The sequence below is a fragment of the Ostrinia nubilalis genome, chromosome Z (assembly GCF_963855985.1).
Source record: "Ostrinia nubilalis chromosome Z, ilOstNubi1.1, whole genome shotgun sequence".
NCBI lineage: Eukaryota > Metazoa > Arthropoda > Insecta > Lepidoptera > Crambidae > Ostrinia > Ostrinia nubilalis.
Genome location: NC_087119.1, coordinates 12,085,100 through 12,109,767, shown reverse-complemented (window position 1 = coordinate 12,109,767; position 24,668 = coordinate 12,085,100). Strand labels below are relative to the sequence as shown.

The following is a 24,668-nucleotide window of genomic DNA, read 5'->3' as shown; positions in this document are numbered from 1 at the left end:
TTAAAACTTCCAGTCCCTTATTCTCCAATTCACTAACGACTCGAAAACCACGGTCAACGACAATAATATCACCGGGTTTTAATAACTTCGGCAAACTGTATCTATTACATAATCATCCGTTGTAGATATGTCGCAGTCGGATTGTATAATCCGCCGTTTTACATTACCACTAGGCATTTTACATTACAGCTCTGTTTTGTAATAATAAGTTTATTGGAAACAAAATAATAAGTTTATTGAACTTCTGCAATTATCTCTTAATAATAAAAATCTAAAATTAAATAGTCTCAGGGTCAGGTTCTTTCTTATTAAAAGTAATTTGGTATCACCGGGACGGTTAAGCAGTTCCAACACTGGCCTGAGGTAGGTGTTTGACAGCTTCAGTTGGCTTCTTTCTTGCTTGAGCGTGGTGTAGTCTGCCCTTAATATTATGCCCGGCATAAAAACCCTGGAACACCGAGTATTAGGCACTTAGTAAAATGTCCGACTTTTCACCGTGACTGCAACATGAACGCGAACTTCCGTTATCTGGCCAACAAAACTGCGAACTGCTTAGGAACTAATACTACTAATTAGAAATCGCGATGTGGCAGTCACGGTTAATGGCAAAAGAAAGCAGAAAGGACTTTTAGATAGGAATTAAACTAACTAATAATAATGGCTAAATTTTAAGCGAGAAGGAACTACGCAATCTTTGCATCTAAAATTAAAATAAACATCTTTACAATACAATCTAAGGAAATAAATACCTAAGAAACGTATTAAATAATTTGTATTATTATTAATACCACTAAATTAATATTTATTTAAGCATTTATCGAATTTACACCCATAGTGAGTGCTATGTACTGACAATAAATGCAAGAAGTACATAATTTCTTAAGTATTGTTTCTTAATTACACTAATTAATTATTACTACACACTAACTACAATCATAGTAATAGTATTAATTGCAGAATAAACCAAATATCTAACACGCCCTATGCGAAGGTCATGTAAAGGTCATGCACAAAAACTAACTTACTTTCTAATTTATAGGTATGCATTACTTACCCGGTCAAGGGGTTGAAATAATTATAATTAACACTGATCTTGCAGTAGTAAAGTGTTACTAGCACTAATAGAAGTATGCGAAAATAGTAAATCGCTTATGAACGACTTGAGAAATCAGTCGAGCGTGAAATAGGTTTGCATTCAATGCAGTAGGGACGACCGCACTCGTCTCGGCCGCCAAGCTAGTCTGCCTGGCGCCGCCGGTGCGATCCTCATGGCAGTTTTTTACTTTGAGACGCGGTAAACAAAACACCAAATAACCCGTACGATTTTAATAGCGAGAACAGCGCAGTAACATTTCGATGCACATTTAAATGACGTATGGATTAGGATTTTGTTTGAAAGTTAGTATTATGTTTAGTTTTATTTAGTATTTAATTATTTATAGTTTATAGTTTAAGTAAGTAGTGTTTATATTAGCAAGTAAGGTTTTATTTTTAGGTTTAATATTTTTATGGACAATGTTTAGTTTATTTTAAAGTTTAAGTATATTAGTAACGAGAAGTTCACGTTAATCGTGACAATATCCCCCTCCTTAGAAAAGATTTAACCTAAGTTAAATCGAAACTATCGTAATAGCGTTGCTAAGCTTCATACATTTTCAGTTTGAGATCTTTAATATGCCAGGCCCCAATATCACGTCCATCTTTATCTTCTAAGATGTAAACAAGAGGGGAACGTTTACCTATAATACGGCACTTCTCAAATTTGGGAGCTAGTTTCTTCGCAAAGTGAGCAGCTTTATCGCTTTGGAAAAAACACCTCTTCCAAACGGTATCACCCACTGAGAATTCAGCGTCTTTTCTGCGTAGGTTATAACGTTGAGTCGTTTTTTGGTGGCTACGCCATAAAGCAGTTTGAACTTGGTCAAAAACCGTTGCCAAATGTCCCAAATTCTCCGCGTAAGCGTCTCGTGGTAGAAACAAAATTTCGTTTGAAACATCATTTTCTATGTAATGTGAACCGCAAGTGACCAATTCACGACCATGCACTAGAAATGAAGGTGTATGGCCAGTTACTTCGTTCGTTTACGGAGTTATTTATAGCAAACTGTATCTTAGGTAAAAATATATCCCATGCCCTGTGGTCATTGTTAATAAGTGTGGATACAGCTGTTATTATGGTTTTATTGTATCTTTCCACTGTATTGACCTGTGGTGTATATTTTGGTGTAAAGTGAACGTTTGGAATTTTATATTTACTTAGTAGAGTGTCTAACTGCTTACTTATAAATTGAGAGCCATTATCCATAATGATGGTTTGAGGAATGCCATGAACCAGGAATACATTGTCCTCTAGAATTTTACAGACAGCCGTAGAAGTAGCCTGTCTAAGAGGAAACAATAAGCAATATTTAGAAAAGCAGCAGGTTATCACAAACAAGTAACAGTTTTGTTTTCTACTAACGGGTAAGGGTCCGACCAGATCAATAGAGAGTGTCTGGAATGGACGTGAACACTCTTTTGGTCTTCCCATTTTACCTAGAGTACCATGAGTAGGTTGTTTATAGGCTAGGCAGACTTGACAGTTAGTAACCGCCTTAACGACATCGCTATACATACCAGGCCAATAATATTTTAATAGAAGGCGGCGATACGTTTTAAAAACACCTAAGTGAGCTGCTGTTTCATTAGCATGATTATCTAATATAGTTCTATCGCGATATTCATTTGGAACAACCTCTTTCCAGCTAAATTCAGAAAGAAGGGTGTTGTTACATTTCATGTACCGATATAAAACATTTCCTTCTAACCTGTAATTTGGAAATTTAGATGGTGTCGTTAAGCATCCGTTAAAAATATTTAAATACCAGTTGTCTGTAGTGTGTGGAGGTGAGGGCGTGGAAGAGCTGATAGTGTCATCACTTGAGCTGGAAGATGATGTTGTAGTAACTGCAGCGACAGCACATCGAGACAAAGCATCCGGGATAATATTGTCCTTGCCTCGACGATGTTTTATCTCGAAATTGAATGAGGATAATCGAACACCCCACCTCGCAAGGCGACCAGTAGGATTTGAAAGAGATAGAAACCATTTTAAGGCCGAATGGTCTGTATAGACTGAGAATGGTTTACCGTTTTCGACATAGCAGCGCCAGTGTTCTAATGCAGTCAGAACAGCGAGAATGGGCGCCACTTGTTACGTTGTAATTAATGAAACGGAACGAAAACAAAATAATAAGTTTATTGAACTTCTGCAATTATCTCTTAATAATAAAAATCTAAAATTAAATAGTCTCAGGGTCAGGTTCTTTCTTATTAAAAGTAATTTGGTATCACCGGGACGGTTAAGCAGTTCCAACACTGGCCTGAGGTAGGTGTTTGACAGCTTCAGTTGGCTTCTTTCTTGCTTGAGCGTGGTGTAGTCTGCCCTTAATATTATGCCCGGCATAAAAACCCTGGAACACCGAGTATTAGGCACTTAGTAAAATGTCCGACTTTTCACCGTGACTGCAACATGAACGCGAACTTCCGTTATCTGGCCAACAAAACTGCGAACTGCTTAGGAACTAATACTACTAATTAGAAATCGCGATGTGGCAGTCACGGTTAATGGCAAAAGAAAGCAGAAAGGACTTTTAGATAGGAATTAAACTAACTAATAATAATGGCTAAATTTTAAGCGAGAAGGAACTACGCAATCTTTGCATCTAAAATTAAAATAAACATCTTTACAATACAATCTAAGGAAATAAATACCTAAGAAACGTATTAAATAATTTGTATTATTATTAATACCACTAAATTAATATTTATTTAAGCATTTATCGAATTTACACCCATAGTGAGTGCTATGTACTGACAATAAATGCAAGAAGTACATAATTTCTTAAGTATTGTTTCTTAATTACACTAATTAATTATTACTACACACTAACTACAATCATAGTAATAGTATTAATTGCAGAATAAACCAAATATCTAACACGCCCTATGCGAAGGTCATGTAAAGGTCATGCACAAAAACTAACTTACTTTCTAATTTATAGGTATGCATTACTTACCCGGTCAAGGGGTTGAAATAATTATAATTAACACTGATCTTGCAGTAGTAAAGTGTTACTAGCACTAATAGAAGTATGCGAAAATAGTAAATCGCTTATGAACGACTTGAGAAATCAGTCGAGCGTGAAATAGGTTTGCATTCAATGCAGTAGGGACGACCGCACTCGTCTCGGCCGCCAAGCTAGTCTGCCTGGCGCCGCCGGTGCGATCCTCACGGCAGTTTTTTACTTTGAGACGCGGTAAACAAAACACCAAATAACCCGTACGATTTTAATAGCGAGAACAGCGCAGTAACATTTCGATGCACATTTAAATGACGTATGGATTAGGATTTTGTTTGAAAGTTAGTATTATGTTTAGTTTTATTTAGTATTTAATTATTTATAGTTTAAGTAAGTAGTGTTTATATTAGCAAGTAAGGTTTTATTTTTAGGTTTAATATTTTTATGGACAATGTTTAGTTTATTTTAAAGTTTAAGTATATTAGTAACGAGAAGTTCACGTTAATCGTGACAGGCGGTTCAACGTTTAGGCGGATTGTCATTGCGATACGTTCTTCAATACGGCGGCCCACGTTTAGCCGCATCGTACTACTATTTAGATTGTAGGGTGACCATACTTACAAAATAAAACAATGTTTAATGAAAATAAATTTTAATAAGACAGATTTATTCTCATGATATTCCTTAGTAATTAAGTAAGATCTTCGTTACTGTAAGTAATACTAAATCATATATTTTGCTTCAGTAATTTTTTATATTTAAAATAAATCACAGGGGACAGCCATCTCAAAACAAATAAACTTTTTTTGAAAGTTAATAATATAATAAAATATTTGGCTTTAGTCATTTTTAAACATAATGAGTAATCACAAGGTACAAACATCTTAAAATAAAAGATATCTCAAAATCTTCATCGGTCACTGTCATAATATCATACTTTTTGCACCAATAATATTGAGTAGGATTCCGCCGAACACCAGAATCCATAGCCACTTTAGCGGTTTTGATGTGGGCTATAACCTCCAAAACTCGGTCCCTTGTCCGCGGTTTTTTGACTGTTCCACATTGTGAAGAATAGAAATTCTTCAATTGCAAGTTAAAATTGTTCTTAAACTCACTGTTGACACACATATTTATAACGTTTTCTTTATTAGATTCAGAAATAACTCCGTAATTTAGCAACACATTTTCTGCATCCGATGCCATTGTTGTTGTTATGTCAGGCAGCGCCACGGTATTGAAAATGGGAACTAAAAATTATCAAAGCGGCGGGTGAAAATGACACGTTGTTTTACATTGCGGCTAGCCGTATTGAAGAACGTTTGGCGCCGAATACATTCCGGCGGATTTTCATTCAGCCGTATTCAATCCGCCTAAACGTTGAACCGCCGTATTACAAAACAGAGCTGTAATGTAAAATGCCTAGTGGTAATGTAAAACGGCGGATTATACAGGGTGGCCCAGAAGAAAGTTCACTTTTGAAAATTCAAGGAAACGAAAACTGTACGTTTTTATATAACTTTAACTATTGTAATTCAAAGGAAATTTAAAGCAATTTATTTTTAAATTTACCTTTATTAAATTACATCGCCCAGGAGATTTCCTTGACGCTTACAACATTCGATCAACATACATCAAAATCTTGAAATGCGTTCGTTAGAATTACCTCGAAACCTATTTTCAATTTTTTGCCGAATGCTCAGCTTTAGTTGCTGCATGGTTGTTGGATTATAAAGAATTTTCTGGAGTGAGATCAGGGCTTCCTGGTGGCCAGGAGATGTCACCCCTGCCTGAAATTATTTTTTTGTGGGAACATGTCTCTTACCATCTAAATGCTCTCATTTGAAGTGTGACACGTAGCCCCATCTTGATGAAACCAAGTGCTCCGGTCATAGCCTTGCGAATCTTGCAGCTTTGATATCAAAAAGCTTTTCAGCCTACCAGTATAGCGCTCTCAAAAATTAATCATCCTTTCAATGCAACAAAGCAATTATGCAGGGGTGAAATCTCACTGCCTCTAAGAAGCGCTAATCGCATTCCAGCAGACTTCTCTTTGTGGGGTTACCTTATGAGCAGAGTGTACTTTCATAATCCAAAAACTCTGCAGCATTCATTCATCCTGAATCCATTTAGAGGCAACTCTAACGAAAGTTTTCCAAAATTTTTATGTATGTTGACCGAATGTTGTAAGCGTCAAGGGAATCACATTTACAATAAAATTTATATAAGGAAAGTAAATTAAAAAAAAAATGCACAAAATTTCCTTTAAATTGCAATAGTTAAAGTTCTACAAAAAATTACAGTTTTCGTTTCCTTGAATTTTCATAAGTGAATTTTCTTCTGGGCCACCCTGTACAATCCGACTGCGACAGATACATATTGTGAAGGGTTTATACAAGGGAGTTTTTTTTTGAACTGAAAATGATTTTTTTTTATATACAGTATGACTCACGTTAAAGTGTACATATGAAAATAGATGAAACTAGACCTATTTTTATCGACATGAGCAGGCCAAAATTGAGATTTTTTTTAAATTTTTTATAGATTTTTTTTTCTTCCAATTACTTATTGTAAAGAAAACGTAATAACTTTTAAACTAAGCGGTATATCCTGATAAAATAACTAACAGTAATGATGCTAAATAACAGGCGATACTAAAAAATACATAAAATACACAAAAAAGGCCAACAAATAATAAAAAATGATACTTTTAAAAAAAATCTGCTTTTAAATTCGTGTTTTTTTGGTTATTTGATAAATTTCTCCAAAAAATGTCCCTATAACCGGTGGTTTTTATTACTTTGTATTATTCTCTATCGTATTACCTTTGTAAAACCAAAAATCGCATGTCTCTATTCCTATCACAACGATTGCAATGATCGTTTAAAATAAGCATTTTAGTTAAAATTAAAATTGTCTCTACCTGTGGCGGAGAATAATGTTGTGGCAGGCCTTTGTTCAAACGATCATAGCGAATGTTGTGATAAGGATAGAGACATGCGATTTTTGGTTTTACAAAGATAATACGATAGTGCAGGGTTTCCCAATTTTTTTTTGCCAAGGAACCCTAATTGGTTATACTTTTCCTAGCGGAACCCTACTTTGATAAATGGAAATTTAAATGAAAAACAATAAAGTTTTTATGCAATTATTTTTATACATTTACTGTGAATATATGTATAAGTAGGTACATAAAGTAATGAAACATACAAAAAGATTCATTCATCACATTAAATTCATAAAAACACGTTTGTGAATTTAATGTGACGAATGAATTTTTTTACGTATTTTCTTTAAATAGCATTAAAATTAGGCTTAATGTCCGACAGTTGAACTATCCAGTCTATTTCTGTACTTGCTTTTGGTGTAAGCACATGCGGAAAAACCAATCTCGCATCGGTACGTCGTCACAAACCGTAACAGTAGTGTGATGGCTCTATTAACAATTTCTGGGTATTCCTTTGAGTCTAATCCAAAAGGCATTTAAATCAAGAGTTCCTTCTTCGAATTTTTGTTTTAGCGTTGATGAAAATTTAAAATCAATCAAATTCTCATACTCTGACACCGACAGCATCGAAGGTTTGGTGTGAGTTTCAAAGTTCTTGTCAAGACGAACCAAACGTACCCAAACTTGACGGGGTTGCGTCGTTTAATTACGGAGTTCTTATGGCCACCTTCCAGCTCCATCATCAGACCCTGGTTACCACATAGTGTCAAAGCACTTGTCAAGACGAATCTGACGAACCCAAACTCGACCGGGTTGCGTCGTTTACTCACGGAGGAGTTCCTATGGCCACCTTCCAGCGCCATCATCAGACCCTGGTTACCACATAGTGTCAAAGTACTTGTCAAGACGAACCAAACGTACCCAAACTTGACGGGTGTGCGTCGTTTAATTACGGAGTTCTTATGGCCACCTTTCAGCTCCATCATCAGACCCTGGTTACCACATAGTGTCAAGACGAATCAAACGAACCCAAACTCGAACGGGTTGCGTCGTTTACTCACGGAGTTCCTATGGCCACCTACCACCTCCATCATCAGATCAGCTCCATGTCATAATAATATTGCATTGACTTTATTATGTTTAACTTTCTTACCGACGAACCAGGAATATTTTCTGAAATATTTTGGGTGCACACTGCTGGTGGCTCTGAATCTAATGAAGAAACCGAAACACGTTCAAACGTGGGATAATATGTTTTACGGAACCCTTGCGGCCTTTCCACGGAACCCCAGGGTTCCGCGGACCACCTTTCGGGAACCGCTGCAATAGGTCATCATTTTCAGTTACTGTCTTAGACGGTCCACTAACTTTTCGTAAAAATCGCTCACATACAGCACATTTCGTAGACATAGTTATAATAGCAAGGTTTGATAGTTATTATATTTAATTTATGATAGTCATATTAATAATCTTAAGTAGATTATAAAACTGTTATTGCTGGAAATACGTTATTAGTTATTGAATACATTTCTTGAAAACATTGAGGGCAATAAGTATAAATCGGCGTACTCGATTGGAGAGACTAAAAACGTCTTTGAATGTTTATATCCACAATTGTAACAAACGTCACTCGCGATAATGCCTTCGTCTTGTAGCCATGGTCGAACATCTTCATGTGGAAGACAGTCCAAATATAATTGATTGACTATAAATCTTGGCAGATTATAAAACTCTTCATATAATATCGTCACTATAAATATGAATTGCCTTTTAGTCCAGTCAAATTAGACATGAACCCTGCAATAATTCGCATACAGCTGAAAATTGGTACAAATGTTCGGAGCACCATTATGAATTAACTGTGAAAAGTCCCCATCGATCCGACGTGTGCTAAAAAAAAAATTCAAGGTCAAACTTAAAAAATACGGGTTTTTGAGATTTTCAGCCAAACGGTAAGTTTTATCACAAAAATATGTATGACAAGGTTTAAGGCCATACAATTATCTATCAAAATTGTCTATACACTTTCTCCTAAGAGTCAGCGTTTCTGAGATTCGATGATCCGAAGAGTCAAAAAAGTGTTTTCTTCATAACGGTCTTACACATAAATCCAATGTGATATCGCCTCGTGCCACGACTCAGCATTGTATCATGATGTGTTGTCGACGTCGAATATAAAATGATTAACCTCAATGTCATTTGTCATCTTTAATTGTCGAAAAATGTTTGCAACTTAGACGAAGGACTGCACCGTGAGTTTCTAAGATACGAAGGTTTCGTGTCTATTATGTTTAAGAGCTCTTATATGCACACGTCACTACTCTACTTGTAACTCTATGGTCACTCTTTTAGCCCGGTCAAGTCAGAAAATCCAGGTTATAATAATTCGCATAGAGCTGAAAATTTGTGTGATTGTTGAGAACACTATCCTTAATGAAATGTCAAAAGTCCCCAGCGATCCGTCAACTGAAAAAAAAATTTACGAAGTCCAAGTTTTTTGCATTTTTCCGCCAAACAGTAAACTTATCATAAGAAATGATAAGAAATAGTAGTAGATCATAAAATTATCTATTAAAATTGTCTTTGCCCCTTTTTCCTAAGAGTCACCGTTTATGTGGTAATGATGCAAAAAGTTAGAGAATTCGCATTCTGTTAACTACTCCAAAAGTCCACAACTTCAACTCTATTAAAATAGTTTTGAATTGAACAGGATAACAAATACATCTTATAAAAGGCCTACTGGGGAAACCTGGTAAAAAAAATACGCCAAATAACCCTCATAGGTGTTGTGGAAACATGTGCATATAACGAGAACATCAAAACTAACTTTTTGAATCGTTCTACCTCATAATCGGTGACTCTTAGGAAAAAGGGGTGAAGACAATTTTAATAGATAATTTTATGATCTACTATTATTTCTTATCTATTTTTATGATAAATTTACTACTTGGCCAAAAAATGCAAAAAACTTGGGACTTCGAAAACTTTTTTTTTAAATGACGGATCGTCGGGGACTTTTGACATTTCATTTAGGATGGTGTTCTTAACATTCACACAAATTTTCAGCTCTATGTGAATTATTATAACCTGGAATGTCTAACTTGGTCGGGCTAAAATAATGACCATAGAGTTACAAGTAGAGTAGTGACGTGTGCATATAAGAGCTCTTAAACATAATAGACACGAAAACTTTGTATCTTAGAAACTCACGGTGCAGTCCTTTGTCAAAGTTGCACCCATTTTTCGATAATTAAAGATGACAGACGACATTGAGGTTGATTATTTTATATTCGACGTCGACAACACATCATGATACAATGCTGAGTCGTGGCACGAGGCGATATCACATTGGATTTATGTGTAAGACCGTTATGAAGAAAACACTTTTTTGACTCTTCGGATCATCGAATCTCAGAAACGCTGACTCTTAGGAGAAAGTGTATAGACAATTTTGATAGATAATTGTATGATCTTAAACCTTGTCATACATATTTTTGTGATAAAACTTACCGTTTGGCTGAAAATCTCAAAAACCCGTATTTTTTAACTTTGACCTTGAATTTTTTTTTTAGCACACGTCGGATCGATGGGGACTTTTCACAGTTAATTCATAATGGTGCTCCGAACATTCGTACCAATTTTCAGCTGTATGCGAATTATTGCAGGGTTCATGTCTAATTTGACTGGACTATTTTATTATCCTTACTTTGTCTTGCTGTTTCTTTTTTCTTCAAGTGATTCCTATAATCATCTTCATCAATATTACCGTTCTTGTAGGCTTAACACTTGTTGTATTGATCTTTCCTAGGTTTGAAAATTGACAAATTAAGCTCGCGGTACTTCCTCTCAAACGACGCAACACAATATCGTTTTTTATTGTTATTGGAACAAAACTTTTTATATTCAGCGTACAGATCACCATGCACACTATTCCAGACTTGGCTCTAAATATAATAATTTTGAGGAAGATGATCTGCAATAATGGGACTCTACTTTCGGCAGTGTCAAAAAATTCTCGAATTGAATCTGGTGCATTACTTTGCGTCCTTGCATTGCAATCATTACCATTTTGAGAAATATTAGAACTTTCTGTCGCAACTTTATTAGGAACAACCTAATCCCTCAGTTGTCTTTGGCCAATGCACAAAGTTTTTTTTTACGCATTATAAGTTTTCATAAACATTTGCTTACAAACATAAACTCTTTTAGCATTATCTTTCAAAGATAGAAAATATTTAAATGCTTTGTCTTTCCTAGATTCTACGCTTGAAGAACGCCGATGCTGTGGCGCATTTACACTTACTATTTCGGACGTATACTTGACGAGCTTCCTAAGAACTCAGTGCCCAATAGCTTAATTTTTTTGCAAAATGATAGATGGTTTTTTAGCTTTAACTTGAGTAATGACGATGAATGAATAATAGGATTGACAAATTTTAATTTAAAATGTTAATCCTATTATTTAGCTATACGAATACATCAATAAAATTGACATTATTCCGTATTCCTCATTACAAGGGTACATTTTAACTTAAAAACTGGAGATTTTTTTAAAAAATACTTAAATCTTGAATAACTTGGAAATGAACAAGTTTCAAACATGGTGTCATATGACTTAATGACTGCAAATAAGCTCTACTTTAACCCCTATCAAGGAATGTATCGCTTTTCCTGTCACCCTGTATACTAATATTATAAAGCTGAAGAGTTTGTTTGTTTGGTTGAACGCGCTAATCTCAGGATCTACTGGACCGATTTGAAAAATTATTTTTGTGTTGGATAGCCCGTTAGTTCCTGAAGGCTTTAGGCTATACAGGGTGGAATTGTAATGCCACCTGGAGGGAAAGTGCTCTTAATATTGTAGATAGATTTTTTTTCTCAAAGAAAACATTCCTTTATTTTTGAAAAGAAATAGAACTGCATTCAAAGATTTCCAAAAATTTGCTTGCCACACCCGGGATTCGAACCAACTAAAATCTAAAATCCCTCCAGGTGGCATTACAAAATTCCACCCTGAATATCATCACGCTAAGACCAATAGGAGCGGAGCACCAATGAAGAATGTTTCAAATCAGTGATTTTTTACCTTTTGAGAGCTGACGCTGCGTAAACGGTTAAAATTTCGCAAAAATCATGTATGATAGGATTGTTCCCCTTTAAAAAAAAGTCCGCGATAGCATATGTCTATCTTTTAAGGTTGGCTCATTCATAGTAACCTTTTTTATGCAAAAAAAAAAATGTTTTAAAATAATGCATTATTTGCGAAGGTGTTTTTATAACATTATTAATCCTTATCCAAATAAATAAAGTATTCACCACAAGTATTTAATTTTAAACATTCTTGCCCTTTACACCATTCGATTTCAATAAATATCTTGGAGATATCGCAGTTTTAAAATAACATCGCAGCAAAATAATGATCAAGTACTCATTTTCGCGCGAGAGTTTTGGCGGAGGTCCTTGAGGTAGTGGGAGTAGTCTTGCTTGAGGAAAAGCTCTTTCTCCCACGGCCAGTGGCGTGCTGGAAGCTTGGCGATTCTAGCACCAGTAGGAATATAAAAAAAAGTTTACCAATAATACTGCGGTAGGTGTAGTTTTCGATTTCTTTGTAAAAAGATAATACCACCGAGTAACTTTCACCGGATCAAAGGCCGAGCTGCATATTCATAAAATATAAGAAAATTTTATTTTCATGTTTATTTAACCTTTAAGATTTTTATATTTTATAAGTATTAACACATTTAAATAATAACGTTAAAAAGATTAAAAAATCATATGAGAACGTTTTCGACTTCTCCGCGGACGAAGTCGCGGGCAAAAGCTATTTGTAAAATAAGCTATTTGTAAAATAATTAGACTAAATTGAGGCCGTCAGCGCAAAAGTTAAAATATTAGTATGGAGATAATGACGTTTTAATTTTTATGAATTTAAATTGAATGCATAGTAGGGGAAGGTCGGGCAAAGTGGATACCTTAAGGTATTTAAGGTTATAGCACAAAATGTATACAATACAAAAACAAAATAATTATCACAAATCAGTCTTTATTTATTGCTCTTGTAAATAGGTAGGTACACCAGTTAACATTAATATTTAAACAATAATCAACTGCAATTAAAATTAAAAAAAGTACGAAAGTATTCGCTTTGCCCGGTACCCCGGGTAAAGTGAACACAGTACTTGGGCAAAGTGAATACCCATATTCAATCTCTGAAATAACTTTGATAAACTGAAAAATAAACATAACTTGACATAAAATTAGAAAATTAAGATTGGCAATTATCACAGGTATACCCTTGAGTGCCATCAAAAGCAGAACAATCTTCGTGACACCATTGTTGACAAATGTCACATTGAATCCAGTTTTCAATTGGTTTACCGTCTTCTTCAATATATATTTCACCGCAAAAAAAAACATAAAATGTCCTTAAATTCTTTCATTTTCTTTGGCTGTTTAACCTTTTTAGCAGTTCTTTTGTCTTTCTTCTCTGTATTAGTCTTCTTTGTATTAGTCTTCTTAGGAACATTTTTTGACTTATCATTCAGTCTTTTAGTAATATTCTTAACTTTATTTTTGTCATATTTCTGCTTTTGATCTTCCTTGATCGGGGTACTGGTTAATATTTCCGATTTTTGTAATTTCCGTTTACGCGTGGTCATTGGTTTGGCAGGATTTGGAATAGGTCTTAACATCAAGGGACTGCAGTGGGAGGCTGAGCATCCCGGTTTCGGATCAGGTGAGTTGTCACGGCTAGTATTTTGTGGAATATTTACTTCAGTTTCCGGCAGCACTGTGTCACCTCTCTGAGCAGCTATGTCTGGCCCAAAAGCGGAGACAATTCGGGAACATCCAGGTTCTGGTTCAGGTGTACACAAAGGTCTTAACACCAAGGGACTGCAGTGGGAGGCTGAGCATCCCGGTTTTGGATCAGGTGAGTTGTCACGGCTAGTATTTAGTCGAATATTTACTTTAGTTTCCGGCAGCACTGCGTCACCTTTCTGAGTAGCTATATCTGGCCCAAAAGCGGAGACAATTCGCGAACATCCAGGTTCTGGTTCAGGTGTACACCTGTCGCTACGAATATTTTCAGGCGTGTTAACAATGGGCGCAACAAAGTCTTGAAACTCACAAGAGGGAGTTCTGTTTCGAGATGGAAATATTTCTGATAAAGGATCTACTGAATTTGATGGAATCAGTTCTTGAAAAAGTGAAGGCGATGGAGTTGAAGAAGTGTCTGCAAAAGGTCTGGGAATATCGATCGTTTCTATTAAGTTTGTACTTTCTGTGCCAATATTCATATTAGACGTGCCTGCAATCACAGCGGCTGGTTCGTAATCTTCGTCACCAAAAGCATATTTATTAACTGGCCAAATACCAGGTCTTTCAAATCCATGAACTGCATTTTGAGCTACTGCACTTTTCAGAAAAGCTGGTGATAACAGTCTGGCTACATCGTATTGATTTATAATGCGTCCTGGGTGCGATTTTTGGAAAAAATTTACCTCCCTTTCAAAGTAAGTTTTCAGTGGGCCGTAGACCGCTACATCCATGGGCTGCATTTTGTGGGTTGTGTGTGGGGCCAAGGATAAAAATACGACGTTGTTCTTAGTTGCGTAATCTAAAGCTGGGTAATACTTGTGGCTCTCGTGGTTATCCAATAATAGAAGTATTTTTTTCTCAGGGGTAGGTCGAACATGTTCCACAAAAAAATGCATCCAATCAAAGAACACCTCACCTGAAGTCCAGCCATTTGGAGTACAGGTTCCTTGAGTGCCGGGAGGCGCACCATCAAGTAGTCTGGGTTGCATCTTTTTTCTGGCGAAAATTAAAAATGGTGGGAGAAATGAACCAGCGGCATTACAACAACCTATGACTGTCGTTAGTTGACCACGTTCTGCACTGGCGATTATGCCCACTTGTTTTTTTCCTTTCGTTGATAGCACTTTAGGCGGCTTATTTGTGGTTGTAGATATACCAGTTTCATCCATGTTATATAATCTGGATGCATCAATATCATGTTTTACTGTTAAAGCTTCAAGGTTTTCATAAAAACGTCCAACTTCACGTCTGTTAAATCCTTTTGCCCTTGCAACCGATGTTGCCTCTGGAGTCCTGAGGGATATTTGATTATGACGAGACAAAAATGACGATAACCAATCATCTCCAGCTTTTTCGTACTTGTCCCAGTTTTTCGGGTAGTTCAAATTATTTTTCTTGGCGTAGATGAACGCTAAATGTTTAAATTCATCTCGAGTCAAGCCAAAAAATACAGCATCCATATCTTTGAGATATGTCACCAACTCTATTTCCTGATCTTCAGTGAAAACAGGACGGAATCTACCAAATTTTGAAGCAGCGATGCCGGTTTTTACATGCCTATACAAGGTTGCATAAGCCAAACCATACTTTTTAGCTGTGCTTTTTATTGATTCTCCAGCTTTGCACAAATTAATAGCCGTTTGCATAGCATTTTCCTCCCACGTCCCTTGATTAGATTTTTTTTTATATTTATTTACCATCTGAAACAAATAAAATACATTTTTAGATAAAAAGTCAGCAATGAGAAATAGCGGGCAAAGTGGATACCATATCCACTTTGCCCTATTCACTTTGCCCGACTAGGTAAGTTTTGAGGTTAACACATTTCAAACAAAAACTAATAATTCTGACTCTCTGTTAAATATACCATAAAAACCTACTTTGATATGCTACTGAATTAAGACATTCCTAAAAATCAAGAACTAGTAATACAGGAGAAATGATCAATGTACTTACCGCGTAAAATCAATCTTTTATTTACGAAAACACAAATCTTCGTTCCGCGGACGGGACGCGACGCGGCCTCTCGCTTCGATGTTTGCCGCGTACTAAATCAAGATGGCCGAACGTAACAGTAGTGGCGTGTTGAATGACAAACTAATAATTTAGGAGTAGTGGGGAGTATTCGCTTTGCCCGGGGTATTCACTTTGCCCGGCCTTCCCCTAATTATATTATGCTTGATATTAAGTTTACAGTTGTGTTTTTTTTGTACTATGGTACATTCTTTGTGATGAATAAGATTATTTTGGAAAATAATCACAAATAAATTTTTGTTTGTGGCATAGGCCACTTATGCATTTAACGTAACTGTACACTTTTCCTAAATCCAGAGGGTTAGGCCAAAAATTAAATGCATAATGTAACTGAAATCACATTTTTATTAAAAATAACATACTTAACACTTTTAATAAAATGTAAACAAGTTTAATGGAATTTATACAGGGTGTAAAAAAACCTATCACGAAGACTGAAACTACGCATTCTGTACACCCAACCAAGTAATATTACAAAATATTATTGGTGGGAAATATTTTTTATTTTTATGATTAAAAAAAATACAATATTCCACAGCCCGCAATGTACAGCGCGCCACGCAACGCAATGACCGTGCCTATGTGCGTGTGAGTGTATTGGAGCGTACGCGCTTTCCCGCCACTACCTACCGCGACCGCAGAAGTATTTTGTACACAAAATTACCAGATTATTCACTTCCTACATTTAAAAAACACATTCCTTTAGCATTTGTTTAGGTTTAGAACTAAGTACTTACCGACTAATCCCCTTCGACGTCGTCTGGAATCGGCCGCTCCAACCGGACAAGTTGTGGCTCGAACTGACGGCCTTCCACGTGCAAGCAAACGCGTGCCAGGTAAATCGTGTTTTGATGCGCGCTCCAGTATTCCTTCACGTACAGACCGGTATTTAAGTTCCTCAAATCCGACACAATACACGCCTAGACGAGGCGGACGGAGGCACAATCGGCTGATTGTCCAACAGACGTTGTACAGCCAGAACAATAATACGTGCATCAGTACGGTGGTGCGCTGTAGGATGTTCAGCCCGATACCTACAGCCTGCAGGGCTTCAGATGCGTTTCCACGTGCCCTCCCATAACAGTAAACCATGTTTACGTACTCACGAGCACTGTACGTATGGTTAGGCATCTTTCTAACACACATTCACTATTACCACACTCACTATCACACGTTCACACACTAACTATCCGCACGAGAAAACAATCAAAAGTCGCAAGCGCATTCGACGGCCGAAGAAACCGAACTGGCCGTACGAGGCGCGAGCGGCCCCTCGAACAAAGGTACTGCCCCGCGCGGCGAGACTGACTGACCAATAACAGTCAAGCAATACGTCTATCGAATGTGTCGTCGTGAATCGGTAGCGCTTTGTTATTACTCTTCATTTTCAACTACAGTTTTACGTAATTTTTAACTTAACAAAAATGTAATTTCATCACTTTAGTACAGGCAAGTCTATCAACGAATGAGATTGTAAAAGCGGCGGCAAAAATACTTTGATTAATCTTTGTTAACTAAAGATCCGTCCTAGCATACTTAATAATAATTAATGCTTTAAGCAAGCTTCCAAAATACTCAAATTTGAATGAATTGTAGATTCGCAATCGTTATTAATAAAACAATAAGAATATCAATACATTTTGATAGTTATTCCGTGTAATAAAGTTACGTTCATTTAAAATAATCACGAACAAGAGGATGAATCTTTTTATGTTGAAGAATGGAAGTAATTGGTATGAAAGAAGTGCTAAAAGATATGAAATTTTGTTTAGTTTCTAAAATCAATCGAGTTTAAAAATAAAATCTTATCTTTTAATCTCCCATCGAAAGTGAAGGAGCAAGAGTTTGCCAGTGTGTTATTTCTAGGCGTTCAGATTGCAGTAATAAGTAAGTTAAGTTTTATTTTATTAATTACTATCGTAAAGACGTAAAATTTATTAAGTTAGAGAGCTAGAAATAATGAACCTGTGTGTAAGAGCATTTGTCATTTGTTTACAGTACTTTTTAATGATACAAGTTTATCACATCTGCTTATTGCCTGTGATTAACGATTAAAATTACGTTTATTTAGAATCGCGTGCATAACCATTATTTATTTCAAGTAAATTATGAAGAAAGGAAGTAATGAGTATGGAAGGAAGACTGAAAAAGAGACCTTTTTATTTAGTTGCTGAAATCAATTAAGTTTAAAGAACACACAATCATCACTCCTATCGAAAGTGAATGCCTTAATCAACGATAGGAGTAACATTGCCAGGTGTTTACTCTAGGCGTTTAGAGCGGTGTGGTGTAAGCAATAACACAGAATAAGTAATAGTACAGGTACAGAAGGATTACTCCGCAAGACGATTTAAATAAATGCGAGTCTTGCTACGACGCGATACAGTGGAATTCAGCTCGCACAGCACTACGTACCTACAATTTTATTCACCTACAAGTTTTGTCTCTTTCTATCGCGTGCCTCTGAACTCTTCTTACGCTGTTAGGGTTGCTGTCTAGTGAAAAAATAATTAATCTACTTATTTGTAATGAGGTACGTATGTAGGTAAGTATGCATTCATTATGGAAAACCTTGGGAGAGGCCTTTGTCCAGCAGTGGACGTCATTTGGCTGAAACGAACGAACGCATTCTGAGCAGTAGTCATAGTAGGTTAGGTTCCTATACTATCCTAAGAATTATTGATTACCTACATGGCCAACATACCTTTCAGCATCTTTGGGAAGCGAAAAAAAAAAGATAAATCCGGTAGATTTCTTTTCGAATTTAAACACCCGAACGCCGCACAATATTTCTTTCACTTTATGTCCATTTTTAAATAATACTTCGATCATAGAATTATAATCATACTACAACGCACGCCAGCGTCCTGACGGGCGCGCGCGTGACACTCGACTGATATAATACCCGCCGGCGGGGCGCTTCGCTGTAGGTAATTATCGGATGTACCGCGCGGAGTGAGCCAGGCCTGGCAATAATTTGAGTTTTACTTTATGAATTTTATTACTATCGTAAAGACTTAAGTTATTGAAGTAGAGAGTTATTAATGTAAAGAATGACAGGCCTCATTCAAAAGATCATTATTCATCTGTTTACGGTACTTTTTAATGATACCTACCTACTTACGCTTATCACACTTGCGTAGCTAATAAGACCTGTGATACTACATTGTGATAGAATAACGGTTATGCGTAAAAGCACGGTTTAGTTAACAACCTAGGTTCTGTAAGATTATTTAATTTGCGGAAAGAAACAAATTCGTGTAAAGGGTTTTTATTAATTAAAATGTAATTTATTATTTTTTAGAATAAAAACTAAACTGGTAAGATGATGTTAAGGTGTAAGTAACTAATTTAAGTACTCATTTCATTTTTACAAACTAGGTAGATTTGGATTAAGCTCAGTTCAGTTGGTCCAGTCGTAGTCGTTGAACTCACAGTAGAGTTGAATGACTCATGGGCGAGCGCGGGTTGCGGTTCGGGGCGTGGGGGCAGCGCTTGAGCGTGTGTGCGCGCGCTGCTGTCCATTTCTTATTGTAAAGACAAAAGCCTTATTGTGACGAAAATACTCAAAATTTTAATAAGGTTTCTTAGAAAAAAAAATTTTAAACAACGAATTGAAATTGATAATGTAAAAATCTTGAAAAAAATATTCTGACTTTGACCTTCAATATCTCCTAAACCACAAGTTTCCCAGGTATGGTCCCAAAGAAAAAAATGATCCCCATGATGTGGAGAATAAGTAGTCTTCGGCTTCGGGATAGGTTTTTTTACACCCGTTATTAGTCATCAGTAAGGTTCATCATTGAAAATAATATCAACTTCAGTTGTTGATGTCTTTAGCTCATTGTAAAAACAATGATTTACAGGTGGTATAAAATGTAATAACTCTATTAAATCTTTCTTTTTCTTATCAATTATGACATGGCCATCAGGATATAAAATGTTTAGGTTCTGGATAAAAACAGAATAGCGTTTTTTCAGATCAACCTCATCAAAGAGTAGGTACATCAATATTATTGGGGTACTTAAAAAAAACTTGAATGGATGCATTTCATGAAACTTTAGCCATTGAATTTTCAGCCATACGACTTTACCTTTGCTAACACAAACTTTTCTGTTTGTTATGTTTCTTTCAAGTGACTGAGTGGAAAAAAAATGATCTTTGGTCATAGTAATGGTTATGAATGGCATTGTTTTCCGGGCAGTCAAAATCACTTGGTTCCAATCTTGAGGAACATAGATGTTTTAAAAAAAAAGTTTCTGTTTTTCTACAAGACCGAAATCTTGATCACAACTCATATACGAATGGCCACTTACTTAGAATTGTGGGTTAGGCCACTTTTACACTGCTTCGTAGGCAAAAATAATGGGCGCAAAAATAATGTTTACAACGCCATCTCTTAACTAAGGGTAAAACTAGGGATAGGCCGCTTTAGCATCAAAATTTATTAGGTTTTGAATACATTGCAATAGATAAGTACGAATATGAAAAATTGTGGGTTAGGCCACTTTTGCGCTGACGGCCTCAATTATTAAAAGTGCCTACCCAAAGTCATTATTCCACGCGGACGAAGTCGCGGGCACAGCTAGTCTATTTATAATTTCAGTCTTGTTAATACAATACTTTGTACTCTTTGAATGGATAGAAAAGTGTTATAAAAATAAGTATTAGGTATAACCAATAGTCAATAAGAGAACCAATATTGGTGTGGTGTGTCAATAGCCACACCAGGCGGGATCTTAATCGGGTCCAAATTACCTTCCCAAATAATTTTGCCTGCAGAGGAGAATAGCTAGTCCTACTAACCTCTGAGCTAATCTTGGGTCCCCTCAGTCAGCTCGACCACCGCTGGCACCGGGACACTCCGGAACGAAGATGGATTGACGAGTTTCACTTCCCCTGCAGGAGGTTCGGGTCACGGGCAACTATTTACTCTTTACTCAACCCAAACATAGCAGTGACCTACATCATCTGATGCTGAATGTATCCCGCTATTATATAGCCAAAGTTGATGTTTATAAAATATAAGATTTGTTGGTATTCGCGGCAGGGGTAAAGTTTTTTCGAGATCAAATGATAAACATTCTATGTTTGGGGTATTTTTTTTGCAGTTTCAAAGTCGCATTTCATCTGTTCCCTCATTTTTTGTGCCTTCTCTAAGTGTGACGATTTCTCAGCCTCTACTTTTGTTTTTTCTGATCCACTAGTGTTTTGTAATTGCACCGCAAACAAATCACACCTGTTGCAAGTGTCTTTTTTTAACGGCTTACACCTCAAATTAAATTAAGTCAAGAAAATTTTCTTTACAGTTTCAAGAGAAGCACATTTCGACTCGGTGCCAAATTTTTCAACAAAAAGTTTCTTGTAAATATCATAAAGTTTGATATACAATTCCATCCTGAAGCCAATATGGACATATGGTATCCAGTTGTGGGGAGTTGCCAGCAAGAGTAATATCGCGTGCCTGCAAAGGGTGCAGAACAACATATTGAGGAATATTGCGAATGCCCCGTGGTTCACGAGGAATGATGAAATACACGAGTACTTGAACATTGAAACCGTGGCCGCAGAAATAGAGCGATACAAGAAACTGCACATCGAACGTCTTACTCATCACCCCAATCCACTCGCCTATGGATTACTGGAGAATGACAACGTGGTTAAAAGGCTAAAAAGAAACCACGTAATTTAAGAAGACAGCTTAGGCATAGGCCAGCTGCTCTTTAACAATAAAATGACACTCAACAATTATCTGATTATAGTCTGGCGACTGATTGCAGAAATCATTATCACAAAAAAAAAAAAAAAAAAAATCATAAAGTTTGGATATTGTCATGCCAGGCTGTAAATATTGGATCTCATTGTTGTTCTCCCTACGATAGTGTGATTCATATTTAGGCAATTTTGAAATAACTTCCTTAATGAAGTTTAAGTTCTCTTCAGTCAATTTATTCCAGCTTTCGTCTTTCCTGCCTCGGCAGTCATTTATTTCATTATTACGAATCTTATATGTATAATGCTATGGAAACTTTTTGTGTTGTGATTTGTAGAGTGTGCAGGAACATATCGCGACAGACTTTGACATCTTTTAATTTATAGGTGCGATGAAATTGTTTAGGTTTTTTTTTGTGTACAGGAACAGAAGTTATGGTGTAGCTGCGTTTCTTCGGTTCCTCTGTGACACATGACTTAATGTACATTAACTGGACGTAGTTATGCTACAACGTTCCAACCTACACGCAAGTCGAACTGAGAAAATCGCGTTTTTGTAAATTTGTGGTACGTTTTTTTGTTCGCTTGGTTTTGTTTCAGCCTATACAGGGTGTTAGGTAAATGGGTATATGAGCCGACACTAGCCCATGTTAACATGGTCATATAAATGGTATGGTGAAGTCAGAAATTTGATATCGTCATTTTTTTATTTTTTATTTTCATACAAAATAAATTTTATAAAATCCGATTTATATGAAAATTAAAATAATTAAAATGAATGAATGAATAAATTTTAGAAAATCCGATTTATATGAAAATTAAAATAATTAAAATGAAGATATCAATTTTCTGACTTCACCATACCATTTATATGCCCATGTTAACATGGGCTAGTGTCGGCTCATATACCCATTTACCTAACACCCTGTATAAATGAGTTTTCAGAGTCTTAACATTCGACTTCCACATTGCGCCGAAATGTGGAGCACGCGGTGGAATCATCTTCCAGAACTACACTTCCTAAAGTTGTATCTTACTACAGGGTGTCCCAAAAACTGGATAACCCTGTAACCATCGATAGGCCTCGGCATGGTCTCCCTAACATCAAATTTTGACCCTAGTAAAAATATCACCGTTTTCAAGATTTTTAAGCTTTTGTGCATTTTTAGAAAATTACCACCTGCAATTACTTTTTTCATGCCATTTCTACAAATAATGATATTTTTCAATCTGGTTTGTTTCCTTATCACAAGCGATAGATGGTCTATCGAAAGAAAACATTAAAGTTCAACAAACTACACTTGGCATCAAATAAATCGCTTCTCCCGCAAAAAGCACATCTCAAACGTCCTCCCTATCCACCTCTCTGGGTATTTCTCATTTAAATGTTCTCTCACTCGTGTAGCGTAATGAGCCGGGCATCCATCATTCTGCAGCCACATAATAATTATCTCGCCTTATTGATAAGGGAATATCGCCCAACAGACCACCTAATTCATTTTTTAAAAAAATTAAGTAAAGGATAGTGCCAGGTGCCAGGGTCTGGACCAAGTGTTGCCCAGAATCAACCCATAGTGCATTTTGTTCCTCAGGCCTATACTAATGTGTAAACCGCACTGAAATCTATCCCTGGAGTTAAGAGAAAAAAAGAGTTTTGTTTTGAATTATTTACATACAAAATATCATCGATGTATACGTACTACGCATACGAATTCGCGATTATGGCATTAAATAACACTCATTATGTTGAACTTACCCATACGTATACATATTTCAGTGCGCTCCGGTTTACAAATTAGTATTGGCCTGAGGAACAAAATGCACTATGGTTTCATTCTGGGCAGCACTTGGTCCAACTTCCATATTACATGGATTGGCACTGTCCTTTCTGCATTGAGCGTGGCTGGTAGCTCATAACTTAAGGCCCGATCACGAATCATGAATGGACATTCATTATGCCAGTCCACATGTTAATCTTGAACTGTGTCTGGGACCGATCCTCTCTCATGTTAGGAGGATTTTCAACATCCCAGTTGTGTAAATCGTGAAGATTTAAATACCCATCTTTTCGGCATGATGATTCATCACACCACAGAATCTTCTCAAAAAATTGTGGGTCTGCTCTCATTTTCCTCAACATAATTGTGCAAAATGCAACCCTCCGCGGATAAACAGCACTCTGAAGAGTTTGTACTCGCTGTATGTGAAAAGGGTGCAGGAGATATTTTTTCAGTACACGTTGCACTTTACTTTTTGCAATGCCAGTTCTGCGCTCGATTTGCCGCACAGAAAGTGAAGAACCTTCTTCGATTTCTTCAAGCACTTCGTTTTCATCGTCGTCGATTGGTCTTCCTGGACCCGCACCGCCAACACCTCTTCCTGGAATCCTCCCTTCGCAGTAAGCGTTATGGACTCGTAAGAAGATTCGATAATCTGGGTGACGTGACCTAATACAACAAAAAATATTGTATTTTTATAATACTTTTATAAACTGTGTCACAGAATAAGGTTTACTCCCCAAGACGATTTAAATAAATGCGAGTCTTGCTACGACGCGATACAGTGGAATTCAGCTCGCACAACACTGCGTGCCTACAATTTTATTTACCTACAAGCTTTGTCTCTTTCTATCGCGTGCCTCTGAACCCTTCTTACGCTGTTAGGGTTGCTGTCTAGTGAAAAAATAATTATTCTACTTATTTGTAAAGAGGTATGTATGTAGAAGTATTACTGTTATTCTACCTTTGAAAAAATAACATTTCAAATATACAATGTCTTCATTCATACCTACCTATTTTAACATAAGACGAATAAATTAAACATACCTACTATTACAGAAAAAAGAATGGCATACCTACCTACCTACTTCCTACGCAATCACGAATCGGCTTCATCCTAGACCGAGAAGCGTCACCCAAAAATCATGTTTGTATTTGGCTTTGCGCAAACTTACCTACTCTAATGTTACTCGCTGCACTTTGGCAATAATGTTTTTTGTTGAAACCTATGCATTATGGTAAAAGAACTAGCTTAAAAAAAAGCTAGCCGTAATTTGGTGTCCCGACTCCCGCTGTTACGCTTCCGTTTCATTTAC

General features: G+C 36.4%; 1 protein-coding gene and 2 long non-coding RNA genes across 3 annotated transcripts; all 3 read right to left on the bottom strand.

Annotated features, from left to right (window-relative positions):
- Positions 1-218: 218 nt before the first annotated feature.
- Positions 219-1,230, bottom strand: LOC135086809 (uncharacterized). Its single transcript, XR_010260606.1, has 2 exons — positions 1,055-1,230; positions 219-448 (listed from the first exon to the last, which is right to left on the bottom strand). It is a non-coding gene; the product is annotated as an uncharacterized LOC135086809 (long non-coding RNA).
- Positions 1,231-3,222: 1,992 nt separating this feature from the next.
- Positions 3,223-4,234, bottom strand: LOC135087253 (uncharacterized). Its single transcript, XR_010260730.1, has 2 exons — positions 4,059-4,234; positions 3,223-3,452 (listed from the first exon to the last, which is right to left on the bottom strand). It is a non-coding gene; the product is annotated as an uncharacterized LOC135087253 (long non-coding RNA).
- Positions 4,235-12,959: 8,725 nt separating this feature from the next.
- On the bottom strand, positions 12,960-15,996 carry LOC135087125 (uncharacterized). The gene is made up of 2 exons (XM_063981966.1): positions 15,784-15,996; positions 12,960-15,527 (listed from the first exon to the last, which is right to left on the bottom strand). Exon 2 carries the CDS (start codon positions 15,525-15,527, stop codon positions 13,407-13,409), a length of 2,121 nt encoding a protein of 706 aa, XP_063838036.1. The 5' UTR covers positions 15,784-15,996; the 3' UTR covers positions 12,960-13,406.
- Between the last annotated feature and the right edge of the window lie 8,672 nt (positions 15,997-24,668).